Source organism: Cotesia typhae, unplaced genomic scaffold, assembly GCF_013202065.1.
Source record: "Cotesia typhae breed Kobodo isofemale line unplaced genomic scaffold, CoteBio_Ctyphae contig_37, whole genome shotgun sequence".
NCBI lineage: Eukaryota > Metazoa > Arthropoda > Insecta > Hymenoptera > Braconidae > Cotesia > Cotesia typhae.
Window position 1 is genome coordinate 236,555 of NW_027423745.1, and position 17,181 is coordinate 253,735.

Genomic DNA, 17,181 nt, shown 5'->3' on the forward strand with positions numbered 1-17,181 from the left:
TGTCGCTTCAAGCGGCCTCCTGATCAGAATGCAAAGCTCGAGATAAGATAAGCCGGAAAACGCGCGAAAAATTTAAATGTTAAGTATGGATGAATGAGTGTAAAAATTTTACCAAGTATGACATTGAGTAAGAGAGATGGTGACTTAAGACAAAGCGATCGGACGAACCTGGAATTTCAAAACTCACCAACGACCAGGGAGAGACATCTGGGAGCTACGGTGAGCGACGAGGGAAATTTTAGAGAACTTGAATCCATGAATGACAAGACTTTTCGATCAACTACAGTCGAGTGAGGCTTCACCTGGACGCAGAGCGACGAACTAAGTAGCGAATCGACCAATCATCGATTGAGAGAACATATCCGACAAAACCGCTGAAAGTTACGGCCGTCTGGAAAAGCCGTGAGCTGATTGGACGCGTAGCTTTTTGGCTGTGCGAGAGAAAAAAACACATGTTGCCGAGGAGGCAGCAGTAAAAAATAATTCTTTATATATTTATAAATCTATCTTTGCCAATATAACTTTTGTCATTTTGGCAAAGATTGTCGCATCCAGATGAATATAGATATTGAGGTAAATGAATTTTTTTTATGTTAGTGGTTTATTCAAGTTAAGTATTCTGTATTTAAATTAAGGTTATGTTTAATATGGATAAAGTTATAAGAATATAGATCAAAAATCTCGGTCTGGGGCTAGTGTGCGCGGGTAAGTGTACGCGTTCGCAAGACACGGAACCTCTGACAGAGAAATAGATACAATGTAATAAATGCATGGACTGGTGGCATGAAGAATGTACCTTTTATGAAGGAAATAGTTTTGAGTGTGATCGCTGCCAAAAATATTTTTCATTAAATGAACTCATTTTAAACTTTTATAATTTCTTTAAACTTTAATTTTATACATCTGATCTAACGTGATTTTATATTTTCTAAGTTGATCTCATATTATTTATTTATCTAGTTTACAAGATAATTAGTAAGTAAGAAGAGCGGCATGATGGCCGAGCGGACTGAGTCATTATCCCGTTAGTTCGGTCGCACATCATGCCGTGAGGCGAGGGTTCGAGCCCCGAAGGGAGTTAGAATAGTTCCAACACCAACCGTCCGGGGTCATTCCGGTAGCCGAACTGTACTAGCATGGGTTGTCTCTATGGTTTCCCCATCGCCACTATTCCAACAACCGACCGAAAGGGGTGAGGAATAGGGTAAATGCAGTACAGAAAGCACAAGTCGGTCCACAGCCGCATGGAGAATAATAAAAGATATGTGCAAGAAGAATATGTTGATAATTGAAAGACAGTGCAAAAAAATGTTGATAATAAAAAATGGAAAGATATTGGAATATGTCGATAATAAAAAAGTGGATAATATATTGGATTATGTTGGTAATAAAAAGTGGATGAGGTAAAAAGATTTGGGTTGATAATATAAAAAAGCGAAGAACATACGATGATAATAGAGAGATAAAACTATATGTGGAGTCGCTGAGACAATCAGCCTTGTAAAAAGCCAGAATTGGTATACAAGTCAAACTCATAATAATAATAATAATAGTAAGTAAGACGATTATAGTTATTAATAAACAATGCGCACACTTTCCTCAGGTGCGCACACTTACCCAAACGCAAAGTGGGTCAAGTGTGTGTATATTGAGTTTCTCTCATTAATTGTTTTTTCTTTCGAAGTATCAAAGTTTTATGTACTGTAACGGGTTTGAATCGTCCCTTGGTCACCCCTTTATTTGAATTTAATAATTAAGGGCGCCACTGGAATATTTATCACGGTTTCCAGAATCGGTCTAAGCAAGAGAGATATCACAGGGTCGAGAGAAATCATAAAAGTTTGACATAAATAAATACAATTAAAATTGGCATCAATTATAAATTTATTTTAGCAAATTGACAACAATTAAATCTTATTTTAATGCTCACACACACACTCATACTTATAAAAGTTACTTATTCCTACGATACCCTCATAAGGAGCGCATATACCGCAGTTTCTATCAAAATTTTCTATTCCTATGATACCCTCATATGGAGCGTCTATATCGCAGCTCGTGAACGAGGAGTATATACTGTAAATTATCCCCCCCCACACACACACACATACACACACAATAAAAACAATTTTATCCAATTACATACTTGACTCTAACTTACAATTATTTTAAAATCCAAAATACTTTTTACAACATAACTTCCAGGGAATAAAATCTCCCGGTCCCTAACTTGACTTCAATAAATAGTTTTATTAAATTCTGGTTGCTTCATTATTAATATGACAGTAGCGTTTATTCAACCAAAATGTTAGATTAATTAAAATTTACTCGAATTCAAACTGCCTGAATAATCGGCTTATGTCTCTTTTGAATTCTAGTCAAGATTTGAGACTTAGTCTTCAACTTGGAAAAAAGTTCCCAACGCTAAATTTTATGTCAATTATTTTGAAATCATCGTACTGGAATTTGACAAATTTATTTATCGAAGTTTATTGAACAAATTTTCTTTTATTGATAATTTTACTCTTGTAAATTTTATTTTATAAATCAATTTACTACTTAACAATTTTAATATTCTAATTTAAGGAAATTGTGTCTATTGTAATTTTATTTTAAAATTTTCGATATTTTCCCAAAAGTAAACTTTAATTATTAATTTAAATTTTAAATTTTAATTTATTTTTACTTGTTGATTTTATTGGTCAATTTTAATCTAACTTGGACAAATTCCTAATTTTAATTTCCTTTAGTTTTATTTCAATTTCTAATTTGTAATAAATTTAATCGACAGAATATCGCTTGTATAAATGCCGCAGTTAACTCAAAATTGTCGATCTTAAAATTTCTGATTTGTAAATTTTAATCTAAATTTATTTGACCAATTTTATAATAATTTTATTTCTAAATTTAACCTCTTTTATTTTTGAATTTGAAATTTTCCAACTTATTAAATTTCTATTCGTTTAAATCTTATTTGACTAAATTTTAACTTCGACATAAAATTAGGATATTTTAATTAAATTCGAAAAATTGATTAATTAATCAAGTAGGGTGATTGGAAGGCGGAACCTAGCCTGTGCCTAGAGTTTCCGGGGACGATGCAATAATTTACCGAGGTTTAACTTTTGTATTTGAGAATTTTTTGACGACTTCTTTTCTTTATTCGGGTCTCTTGTCGTTCTCGTGGACTTCTAATGGAGGCGACTTTGTCAGCCAAATCTCACGACTTCCTCGGTACTCGGGTTCACTTGCGTCGCAGCTCGGGATTTTCAACAATAATTTATCTGGAAATTCAGGCTAGTTAGAATTGTTATTATTGTATAATTAGGCTGGCTAAATGCCTAGCAGTAATTATCAAATTTATAAGTTAAAATAATCGCTCTGAAGGTTCCACAGGAATCTCAGAGGAATACTAATATTTACCTCGTATTCCCAAAATCTCGTCCTGATGGCTCGGGCTCCGGCTTCACAATAACGTTTTTCCGTGCGGCAACTTCACTTGTCCCTCGTGTGGGATTATCTCCACCCGCGGAACACTTATTTCCTAGGCCCCGGAACTTATGTAAATTTTATTGCTACTGCGTGACCATCCTAGACCACAGTGCCCTGTGATCTTTCGATAACCAACCACCGCTAGGGTGAGGACCTTCAACGGGTAATGAAGGAGCCACGTGACAGTACTATTACTTGATTTTATTATTAGTTCAATAAATAATTTATCGTATGCATGGGTTATTCTGTCTTTATTTGCTATTGTTCAATTTGAATATTAGTTTGAATCCTTAAGTGTGCATACTTGACACGAACGACTCTAATATTTTTCAGGTGAAAATTTGACATCAATATTCGGTAAACTTGTGGGTTCCATTACCCAGTCACACAACTCGTCAACGGTAGTTATGTGCTCATCAATCGGCTGCTGAAGGCGAGCTATCGCAACCTTTTTTTTGAATGTTTCCCCAACACGATTACATGACCCTTTACAGTGTGCTGTTGCGAAAAAGTGCGACTCAATTTTTAAATTAATGTCTTTTTTGTGATGATAAAAAGTGACAAAATTTTCATAGTTTTTTAATTGATGTGGTGCCCCATCCAAAAAGTAAAAATCTTTATATGCATTGGGAACTACCTCTTTTATGGAATCAATTACAATCTTTAGATATACACATTGAGCATTCCTTGTCAACTCATTCTACCAATGGATTTTGCATTTCCTATTACGCTGAAATTGAGACACTTTTTTGTACCCCTAGAAAAAGTTATCTATGAATTTTTTCAAATTTTTTTCATCCACTTAATCGGAAGATATGAATTTTTTAAGATTCCGGGGATTTCTTAACTTCCCGCTAAGAAAATTGAAAATTTTCGAGAATCGGGAAGTTATTGGTTTCACCCCGTTTTTCGAAAATCGAGTTCTCATCAGATCTTGACGTTTTGAGGTTGTAGGAAGCTTCTCTGAATGTTTTTGCGATGATGTCTGTATGTCTGTCTGTATGTATGGATGTGTGTATGTGTGTGTGTGTGTGTGTGTGTGTGTGTGTGTGTGTGTGTGTGTGTGTGTGTGTGTGTGTGTGTGTGTGTGTGTGTGTGTGTGTGTGTGTGTGTGTGTAAACCTCTCATGACTATTGAACGGCTCGACCGATTCTATCGCGGTTGATGCCAATCGAAAGAGCTTGACTTAACTTAGATTTTAAATATGATTTGGACAGATTCGGACCAGTAGATTTTCAGAAATCTCAAAAAAACTACGAAAAAAAATTTTTTCGAATGTGGTTTTTTTTTAATAACTTTTAAATGGCTTGACCGATCAATTCCAAAAACTAATCAGCTCTCAGCATCGAAAAACCACGTCGATTGCCACCAAGCTGGTCGAAATCGGTTTATTCTTTCCTGAATTATCGTTGACAAAAAAAATCGACAAAAAGTTTTTTTCCGGATTACAGCGGAATTTCCAGCCTAATCAATTTGTGGCTGAAAGTATATCATAAAATTCGATAAACTGCGTCAAATGCCTCTGACCGCGTGAAAATCGGTTCATTCATTTAAAAGTTGTTGCGGTTTGAAAATTAAAAAAATAATGATTTATTAAATTTCTTTCAAACTTTTGAGCTCGGAAAGGTCAAAACTACACGAAAATTAGATTTTTGAGTTCGAAGAGCTTAAAAACATAATAAGTGCAATTCCGAGCGCTCAATTCCGAAAGTAGCGGGAAGTTGCTGGAATGGCCTTCAGGGTCAACCGTTTTCCTAATTTTTTTCCAAATAACCATAACTTAATGGAAAATTGTCCGATTTGGAACTTTTTTTTTTTTTTTCAAAATTTCCAAAAAAAATCCTTAAGACACGAATCTTAAGTTTAGCCTCGTAAAGGGAAAATGATGATTTGAAATTTGTTTTTAATGTTCAAATTTTTTTTTGTTCATCTTACTATTTATGTTTCATTGGCGATTTCCTACCGAAATTTTTATATCAAAAATAATAACTGATAGCATTCTAACCTGCTAACGATATAAATTAGTTATGATTCTTTAGTCGAAAGGAGACGGTAGGTTCATCAGAATTCATCAATAACTTTGGTGAAAAAATAACAGAACTTTTGCCTCATGCTTTTATTGCAACATCGCAAGCAGTATTCATGAAATATCTTAAAGTTTATCTTGGATCCGATAAATTTCTGGTAGTTTGTGATTTCGCCTAGAACTACAAATTCATTATCTACACTGCAGTACCAGTCCTTGTCAGATACTGCAAAAAAGATCTACTACATTTCCGTTGGTGCCCTACAACAATTTAAAAGCTACAAAAACTTTGTTGATTTATATTATCACAAAAAAGATTTTGGAGTAAATTCTAAATGACATTTCTGTTACAGTTACTATAGCACATGACCTTGTGACGGAGTAACAGGAACAATTGAACGAGCTGCAGCAAAAGCTGGTCTTCAACTATCGTTTGATAAACAAATATCATATCCCTATATTACAATGACACTGATATCTAACTCAATAAAGACTTATTCTCGTTGACTGTTTAAACGCCAAAAAAATGAAAAAAAAACTCATCAAGAGTTATAATTAAAATAAAATCTAGGAATTCAAATTTTTACTTTGAATATCTATTATCATGATGTATGGTATTTCTTTAGATATCATCTTATAAAACAACCGGTGAGGTTAGCCGAGGGGTCTAAGGTGCATGGCCTATAGAGCACTCGGAATGGCATACCGGCCAGGCGTGGATTCCAATCCCAAGCTGGTCTTAGAAACAATTTTGGTTGATATTCGACTCTTGTTGCGTAGATTAAGATATGCACAACCCAAAAAGACCCCAACTAACTACTCCTAACAGCTAAAATCGAAGATATGACCACAGCAGTTAAAACTGACTCTAAATAATAATTAATTGAATAAAAAAATCTCTTTAAACCGCCAATACATAAATAGTAAAAAAAAAAACAAAAAAAAATTCTAAATCATCATTTTCTCGTTACGAGACTAGGCTAAAGATTCGTGTCTCGGGGAATACTATTCTTGAAAATTTAAAATGAAAAATTCGAAGTATACACACAATCTAAAAATCGCTGTTTTAAGTTTGAAATAAAAAAAAACACACAATCAAATTCATAACGAATCGTTTTTTGGATGAATTTTTTAAAAAATCCGTCAAAAAACACGAATTTTGAAAACATACATACATACATACATACATACATACATACATACATACATACATACATACATACATACATACATACATACATTAATCTGATTATTAACTAAATTTACCGAAGTAGTTATTTTGGAATTAGTTCGAGAACCTTTACTTACGACTCTGGAGGTCTCATCATCTTATTTTCCAGCTCTAGTTGTTCTACTGATTACATACAAACATGTAGGGAAACTGGTACGTAACAGAAGTTTGGCGGCAAACGGCGTGATTTCTTTAGGTTTAGAGCTGATGAGTTTTTGGAATCAACCAGTAAAATCATTTAATAGTTATTCTAAAAAAACTACATTAAAAAAAATTTTTTCGTAATTTTTATTCAGATTTCTCTAAATCTACCGGTCTGGATCGAACCAAATTTTGAAATCAAAATTTGTTCAAGCCCTTTTGAATCGCATCGACAACGATGAAATCAGTCAAGCCGTTCAAGTTGTGAGAGGTTTACACACACACACACACACACACACACACACACACACACACACACACACACACACACACACACACACACACACACACACACACACACACACATACACACACACAGGCACACAAACGCACGTACGAAGCTCTAGCTAACGCGAGACCTTTGGGACTTGGCCAGTATGTCACAGAACCTGCCAAGGACTAACTGCTTCAAAGAATTAGCAATTATCTTTCCATGACAATTCTCTGCAGTTTTAATAATATTGTCAAAAAATATAACAGTTGCCTATTTGAATTAACTTTCAGTAATGAATTTCTTGTACATGTTTTATGTCTGACAGCTGTGATATTATCTTCTGTTTAAAGATATGATAAAAAATTAGTATTTACCTATGTAAAGAATCCCATCCAAGTCCAAGTTTTCATTATCTCCTTGACTCAGCATAACCGTAGCATTATCATCAACAGCTAATATATGTTTTTTAGGAGCAGGGCGAGTTATAGTGACTGAATGCCATTTACCATCATTTAACCTTGATTTTGCTATATCTCGAATCCGAAGGGCACCATCTCCGAGATCAATGACATAATGCACATGACCATCAAGAAGTTCAACAGCGATAAAATCATTTCCTTTCCCGGCATTGAAGAGAATCAATCCATTGGACTCTTTTGTCTTGAACTGTAGAAAAACAACATGCAAATTGATATTATTTAGTTGGTTTCATCTGCATATAATTATTCAATTCAATATCTATATAGAGCGATTCAAGATGATTTTTGCAGATTAAAAATTTCAAAAGTACAATGATATTCTAAGTATGAAGTTCTATTGTCACCTTTCTGAATTTTGAGTAGTTTTTTAACTATCTAACATCATAATTCGCCTCATCGTTATTTATTTCGAGTTTTGAAAATAATTGCAGATAAATTGATGGTAATCTTTACATCATGACAGTTGTCAATTAAAAAAAAAAAAATAAAATAAAATTTCTCAGTGACGTTCAAAATTTTAAATCTGTTTAGACTAGTTTTCTTTATAAAATACATCATCGAATCAACCTCAAACATCATATCGATGTTATTTATTATTTTATTCGTTTGCTATTACAGTTATATACGCAATTTTATGATTTATTATTAGATTTGTATCTGCATAACTTTACCTTATTGAGAAGTAGCAAAAAACAAAAAGAAAAATTTTTTATCGAATTAAAAAATTCATTTATTTTGCAAAATTCAAATCCCTCTGTTCTAAAAATTTCGGGATCTTTTAAGATCAGTACAAAGTTTATGTATCCATAATAGCCTAGTAGATATTATACAGATAAAATGGAAAACCTAGAATAATCGTGAAATTTTGAATTTGTATATTTTTTGGAAAAAAATTCTTAATTTTTTTTCTTTTAGCACAACTTTATTAACTAATAAAAAAAATTTGTTGACTAAAATTTGTCCGAATAAAATCGGGACTATTCCAACTATTGGTTGACTTGACATGGAATGACCTATAAATAATATGTCACGGAAATTTTTACTTCCTTCATGAGTTCCTCCCTGTGCTTAGTTTTAGCAACAGATCCACACTCGGTATACCTTTAAAATATCACTATCTTATATAAAGTTCATGAATTTATTAATTCTATATCATTTATTATTATATCTATTCAAGAACTATCAGATTATTGTTATCAGTTAATAAGTAATTAACTCGATTTTTATTTGAGATATTTGTATTGAACTGGTTATAATTTTATTTGATTATGATTGTTCGTATATAGCCCTAAGTCCTTGCCATATTGCACCTACTCTATTATTAGCTAGATTTAGCGTTTAAAGCCACGGTCCAATGACAAGTATCGTGACATCTAACAAAGAAAATGGTAAAGAATCATGCTGATTATTAATAATAGATCATATATAGGCTATAGCCTGTACAAGTACGGGTAAGACCCTATTCTGTCGATCGTGAGCACAGGAACTCGGAATTTCGGAAAATTGCTTGAGAGTCCTGCTTGATCGGACACGAGGCCTCAGGCAGTTTGACGGCGATAAAAATTGGGAAACACGTGGGAACTTGCAACAGTGTAAGGAGTGTAGATCTGGCGACCTTGGTCGAGTCTTTTTGGTGAGTCCCATGTAGGAAAGTATGGCGGGCTCACGCTTTGTCTAGGCCTGGCCCAACTATGTGCAACTCTGGGCCAGGCTTATTAGCCAGAGTTGGCCCAGTCTTGGTTTGAATCTGGAATGATAACGCTGGCCCGAGCATGGTTATCAGGACTGACTCATACCTAGATACGAGGGTTGGACCGCAGTTAATTTTCAAGTCCAGTCCATGCTATTTGATACAAAATAATTAAAAAAAAAAATTTTTTCCCCTCTGGGTGTAAAGCGTCAACTGTAGCCCCGCTGCGCTAAACAAAGTTTCCGCTTTCCGCCTTCGTCGGGGAAAAAAATAGTACACTCCTCGGGAAGTAAATAAGAAAGCCTCAGATCACATGTTTGTTGACCTCGGCTTCGCCTCGGCCAACAATCGCATGTGCTCTGAGACGTTTCTTACTTTTCTTCCCTAGAAGTGTAATATACTATTTTAAGTGTTGTTTCATTTGTTATTTTTAATGTAGAGCTAACGCAAGTTCAGACCGCTTGACTTTTAATTTAAACCTATTTTTTACTAATTATAGAAATAAAGTCAAAATCGCATTCCGTTCTGACTGAAATGTAAACCCGAGCCGCGCGCTTGCTAGACCAATAACAAACCCCTACACCGTACGACCAATGAGTTAATGCACATCTCATCATTCTCATAAACTAAACCTATAAAGTGACAAATATGACGTTCTATTATTTATATGAAGAAATTGAAAATATAGTTTTCGGATAGTTTTGAGCTCTTCGAGCTCAAAAGTCTGATGAAAGTTTAAGAAAACACTATTTTTTGAATTTTTAAACGGCAATAACTCTTGCATGAATCAACCGATTTTCATGCGGTTGGTGACATTTGACGCAATTTTTAAAATTCTACGAAGAATTTTCAAACACAAATTGATCAGACTATAAATTCAAGTGTAATTCGTAAAAAACACTTTTTTTTATTTCTCTTATCAACGATAACTCACGTACGAATTAATCGATTTTGACCGGACTGGCAGCGATTGAAGTTGTTTTTCGATGTTAAGAGCTAATTTGTTTTTGAAATTCATCGATCTAGCTGTTTAAAAGTTATTCCAAAACAACCACATTTGAAAAATTTCTTTTTGTAGTTTCTTTGAGATTTCTCAAAATCTACTGGTCCGGATCGGTCCATTGTATATTCAAAACCTAAGTTAAGTCAAGCTCTTTCGAATAGCATCAACCGCGATTAAATCGGTCAAGCCATTCAAAAGTTATGAGAGATTTACATACTGACACACACACACACACACACACACACACACACACACACACACACACACACACACACACACACACACACACACACACACACACACACACACACACACACACACACACACATGCATACATAAAAACATATATACAGAAAGACACACAGACACCATTGCGGGAATAGTCAGGAAAGATTCCTAGGACCTCGAAATGTCGAGATCCGATGAAAACTCGATTCTCGAAAAACGGGGTGAAAACAATAACTTCCCGATTTTTAAAAATTGTCGATTTTTTTATCGGGAAGTTAAAAATACTCAATGATGTTAGATTCAATAGCAATAGATGATGTAAATTATAACATCGATGAAAAAGAATTCAATTCATTCGTTAATACAATTTACGAGAATACAATTGAGACTATAGATATTACAGCACCTTAAAAAATTAGAGAATGTAAAGAAAAGTAGAAAAAATACCTTTTATTGATTATGAAATTGGTCAAATGATTAAAGTTAAGAATCAAGCTTCCTACAAAGCCAAAGAAATAATGCTTGACATATATAGTCAACCATAAAATACTGAAAAACAAATTAGTTTCTACCATTAGACCTAAGGAAAAAACCTTCGATGAAAATACTATAGCTAAAAATAAACTAGACCAGAAGAAACTTTAGTATGAATTAAAAAAACTAGAAGGTAAAAAGAAATCGAAACAACTAATTTTAGTTGATATAAATATGAATGGAAAAATTGTCTCAAGCATTTAAATATCTCAGATGAATTTAAAAAATTTTTGTAAGTAGTACAAATCAAATTGTGTCAGATATTGATAGTAATTAAATTGACAATAGCCATATTTTCGTAGTACATAATGAAAGATTTCATCCTAACGATAAATGAAATAATCGTAATAGTTAACTCTGAAGAGAATTCAATTATACTACTACAGAAGAAGTTGATCAAATTATCCAGACTTTAGATAGCAATAAGAAAAAATTAAATCATATTATTTTTAATTTAGTTAAACTTATGGAACCGTGATAATAATATTATTTTTACCATACTATAAATTTTTTTAAATTAGGTAAAATACCTGATGATTGGAAAACTTCTTATATAATATCATTTCAAAAAATAAAAAACAGTAATAAGCTCGAAGACTTTCGATTCTTAAATCCACTATCTATAGCTGAGCAAATCTTAGGAGAATTAGCAAAAGTTAAATTGGGAAGTATAATTGACAAATACAATATCTTAGATGATGAGTAATCTAGATTCCGGAAAATGTTGTCGTGTGAAACCGCAATACAAGGCTCATTAAGTGATTGGCGACGACACTGTAACAGATTTGCTTTTTGTCCAATTGGCCCCTAATTAATTAATTAACAAAACTAAAAAATCAGCAATGACCTAAATCACTATAAAAGCGCTACCAGGTTATTATCGCAGTTCCTCGAACGGGTCCACAGCTGAGAAAATTTATCTTAAGTTTAGAGAGAGTAGAGAAAGGTGCTGTTAAGTGATAAATAATTAATTAACACTCTGATCAGTATTTATTGACAATAAAAAATTTAACAATTTAAGCGCTCACTCACACACACTAAAATCGACTTATTATCTAGTGATGCGGATAAATTGACTGCGAGACAAACGATGTTTATAACGATACTTTTCCAAACGACGATGCGATGACTAGCTGGAATTTTCTAACAAACGGTCTCTCACACCTGTCCTAAAGCTAATAAGTTTTTTCTAACAAACGGTCTCCCACACATGTCCTGAAACTAAACTTAAAATAACACGTCCACCGGACTACCAAAAACTACTAAAAACTAACAAAACTACAACTATTCAAACATTTGTGACTTAATTTTAAGTCCAACGGACTACCAATACTTAACACTGTTAATGCTCTCTATCACAAAAACAAAACCCGTACAATTCTTGACATACAGAACCCACACTTGATTAAATTGACTTTAATTTTATTATTTCAAAGTTTATTACAATTTAAATATTATGTTAAAATTTCATCTAATATATTCTGTCATCAGATTGTAATTAAACAATCTTTCCAAATTAATAAATTAATTCCGAAATAAATCTGACCTAAATATTCAATTCCATTTACGATAATCAACGATGACAATTAATTAATTATAACCAAATTCTTATAAGATTCCTCAACGTAAAATGACTATAAATTCTAGGACTTCATAACCACGTTGATAATTAGTTACAATTCATTCTCAATAAATATAGTAATTTAATTTGTCTAATAAACCACAAACTAAAGTTGAATCTAGTAAATTAATGAGCAAAAATTTTATTCAATTCCAATAACAATTTCAAGAACTCAATTTTGAATATCTCTTAAACTAACTTTCATCAATAATTCGCCTTTGATAAAATTAATAATTCAACATAACGCGTCATAATAGTTATAAATCAATTCGCAATAAATTATTTTTTATTATAAATTTAATTCAAGTAAAATAATTCTTAATAAATTCCGTCGTAGAAATATTCAATTATCGACAAAAGTCGATTCAAAATCGACAAAAGTCGGCGTTTAAACAATATGCGCTAGAACATTCGCTGGTTTGGTTGTTATAACCTTGGGTACTCGAATTAAATGCGACGTCAAATATCTACCTACGCTTGATCGAGATTTGTGAAAAATACCCTTTTCGGTTTTTTCTTAATTGTAAAATTTAATCGTTCGTTTTACCGAATTAATTGATTTCAAGAATTTTCACAATTAATAAAACAATTTCAGAAGTTGAATAAATTGATTTGATCCATTTTTGGTTGATTAAAAATTCTTACCACGAATATTATAAACGATTTATTACCACAAGGTCGAATGAATGACCCTCGGGTATGAATTCCCTTGAAATTGCTTAGTTCAAACTAACAAATGTTACCGAATCTTGATTAAACAATAATACACATTGTCGATTAAATGATCAAATTAATAAATTAAAAGGAAGAAATAAACCGATTATTAGGTAAACGACGGTGCACTCCCTTCCCACAGGGTAATTATTGATACATTGACAAATAAATCGACGATCTAACTCACTGCTTGAGTATGAAGACTCAGTGGTTGTTGGCTTCTTTTGTCTCGTCACTACTCCGGGGATCGGTCCTTCTTGATTTTCCGTCGCACTCTGTCTGGCGGTCACACCACTTTACCAGTTTGAGCTACACAGCTCACCTACTATAACCCAAAACTACTCCCTCCTACTCTCCCTTCAGGCCCGAAGACCGAGACTTATTGACTCAGGGTATATTTACCTATTGACAACACTTAGATATAGGACTCTGTATAGTTGTTGTATTTTTGGACTTCATGATAGCTTTTCAAACGATAAATCGAAAATATCTTCTTAATATACTGAGTAGATTAGGTTTGTAAATCAGCGTATTAAAATGGTTTGAATCACAGCTCAGTGGACAGAAGCAAATAGGTAGATTCAAGATGTATGAATAAATGATCGGAAGAAAATAATGTAGAGAATGGGGTACCGCAGAGATCTAAATTAGGATCGGATTGTTTTAGCTTATATTTTAACGATGTGATGAAAATAATAAAAAAATTCTGGGGTAATGTGTCAACTATTCGCGGACGATAAAAATTATTTTTTGGGAGTAAAAAGTTGGAAGATAATGAAAAAATGATACATCAAAGCTTGAGATCTTGTCAAAATGGTTAGAAAAACATGAATTGAAAATGAATTTAATGAAAACAATGTTAATGATAAAAAATGACATAAGAAGAAACGATGTAAGAAAAAAGTGTGTTATTAGCATGAAAGATGCTATATTTGAAGAAGTACGTAAAACTAAATATCTAGGGCTTATAATAGACGATAATTTTACTTTTACAGAAAATTCTAAAGTAACAATAAATGAGATTGCAACAGAATAGAATGTCATTTTCAGATTATGTAACACTATTAACATAGTTACAATAAATATAATATACAAATCAATTATTGCAACGCACATTGACTATTGTAATAACGTAATGTTGAATTACACTAAACAGATGTTACCAAAGGTTCAAAAAGTACAATACCGAAAAGAAATTTCAAAGTAATTACGAAAAAACACTTTTTTCGGTTTTCTTTCGTCAACGATAACTCACGAATGAATCAACCAATTTTATATTAATGAATTTCAAGAATTTGAGCTAACGTCCTCCACTCCCCCGTAGGGTAAAGTGCGCAAATTTAGCTTTTAAAAATATTATAAATAAACTTATTGGCCGGATTCTCGCCTAAGTGCAGAGCAAATTAGGACTTTGAGAATACGACTTACTATGATAATTTTTATAAGTAGTACGTGGCCTGCCGGTTGAACCAAGTCTGAACTCGTCTTAAGTGCAGTGCAAATTAAGATAAGGGACTTTTACAAGGCACGGGCCCGTCAACTAAACGCGGAAGTCGAATTAAATAACAAAGACAAGGCGTTGGCTCATGCTCGCCTTTTTGAAGTTTCGCGGTGCTGAGATTGCAGAAGTCCCCGCTAGTCAACCAGCAGTCGCATTGTTTATATTTTGTTGTGGCTTTCGCGCATGGAAAAGTCTTCTATCTGCGCGGGTGATTTAAATTTAAAAGAAAAAAATTCGGGTGGACATAACATTTCCCGGAAAAACGAGAAGCTAGCGTAGTTTTTCGGTTTTCCTACGGCCACCTTCCCCATAAGCGAGAGCCACTTACAAATTTTTGTTTCTAATATTCTTAACTTAGCAAAATAGTAGTGAAGAGTCATTTGGCACGAATATATTTAAATTTAAATTGTAATTCAATTTTGCATTATGTTACATTGTGTTAAGTTTGCTGACGAATGATTTCTCTTATCTCGTTTGCCTCTGCGGTTTCGCAAAGCCGGGTCGAGCGTCAGTATCGTCTGTGTAGTGAGTGTGGTGGACAAGACGGAGAATTAAAAGGAATTTTTTTTTTGGAAGAGAAATGTCTCCGACGGCGAAGAATTTCGGGGGGTATGGTACTTGGTACCAGATGGTGTTCATGATTTATGAAGAGAGGGTAGGTTCGGATTTATTGTAGTTTTTAGAAAAACGAAAAAAAAAATTTTTTTTTTGAAATGTGAAAAAAACATAAAAATTCCTTTTTTTTCGTTTAAGGATATAAGGTCGGGCATTTTGATCCTGAAGGCTTTGGCACGTCTGGTAAATCCGGCGCAGGGGCTTATGCTGGTATCATGGTTGATGGAATTATTTGGGCCTCTTCCTCCGGAGGTGGTTGAGGCTGCCACCTTCTTTTGCCTTTCAGGCATAGAGGGTGTGGCCAATTCTGCCTCCTTCGAGAAGGTGATGTGCCCCAAACACGGGGAGCTGGAGCTGATGGCAGTTTCCCTTATGGAGGCTGTTTTTAATGGCCTGGTCACCATGCCTTGATTGGTGAGTTATCAAAAAAATTTAGTTTTTTTTTTTTGAGATATGGTCGTTAGCAGTATGATTATATATACCAAAAAAAATTTCTCTTTTTCTTTTTGCAGGTATCGGGTTCCATTGGACAGCTGCCTGATGGCGAGAAGCTGCCTCAGCACTTAGCGCGTCGGCGGTCGTTCTCCACCTTTATAAGTACTATGTATAAAAAAATATGAGAAAAAAAAATATTTTTTTTTTGAACTTATGTATTTATAAATATACCGAATCTTTTTCTATAAAAAAAAAAATGTTATCAAAAAGTTTTATATTAAACTAATACAAAATAAAAAAAATAAAAAACAAATTTTTTTGAAGAAAAGTTTTTTCTTGGCAGAAGAAAAAAATTCATTTTTCTCTCTCCATTTTTAAGGAAAGTAGGATTTATTAAGATGTAGAGTAATTTTTTTTTGTGAGTATAGCTATAGATAAGTATGTATGTGAGGGATGTGTGAGTGTGTTTATGCGAGTGTACGTCTCATCGAGCTCCCGAGAAGGTACGGCTTCTGGGCGTGGCTTGCCGAGAGGCGATTGAGCGGGTGTCAGTAAGCTACTCCGCTTGACTTAGCGGCCTGTTATAATTACCGCTAGATGACTCTTCCTGTCCTCTTTATTACTAACATTTCATTTTACCGGTATTTAATAAATATGTTTGCGTTCTAAAATGCTAATTCGGTATTGTATGAGCGAAAGAAATTTTAATTTCTGAAAGGAAATTTTTAAATGAGTGACGTTAGCTCTGAAATATAAAATTTTCTAATGTATATGGAGATTGTTAGGTATATATATTTATTTATCAAAAATCAAAATTGTGTATAATTGGATTATTTATATAAATTTCATGTAAATTAAATATGAAATATAATTAAGTAATTAGATAATGTGTAATATGTTGATATAGTGATAGTAAAATGGAAGAATGATTTTTGATGGAATTTATAGAAATTTGTAAAAAAAATTTTGAAAAAAAAAGTTTCCTTATCGAGATTTTGTGCTGTTTCCACTCGTCCCCTCAAGGCCAGAGATAATCTTATCTTTGATCTTGTGAGTCCTACGGTCGCAAAAAATTTGTAAATTAAGTAAACATTTTTGTAAATTAAATAAATATATGTCTCACATTTTACTATCTCTTTTCTTTGCAAGTATTGATAGAAACCGTTGGCTCGTTTTTGGCTATTTTAAATTCCGTAA

At 33.2% G+C, this 17,181-nt stretch overlaps 1 protein-coding gene across 1 annotated transcript in view; it reads right to left on the minus strand.

The window, feature by feature from the left end:
• Positions 1–17,181, minus strand: part of LOC141526874 (neurexin 1-like) — a 703,605-nt gene that overhangs the window by 214,709 nt on the left and 471,715 nt on the right. Inside the window, exon 13 of the mRNA XM_074242012.1 lies at positions 7,539–7,830. Coding sequence (XP_074098113.1) covers positions 7,539–7,830 — 292 coding nt within the window. The remainder of the gene's footprint in view (positions 1–7,538; positions 7,831–17,181) is intronic.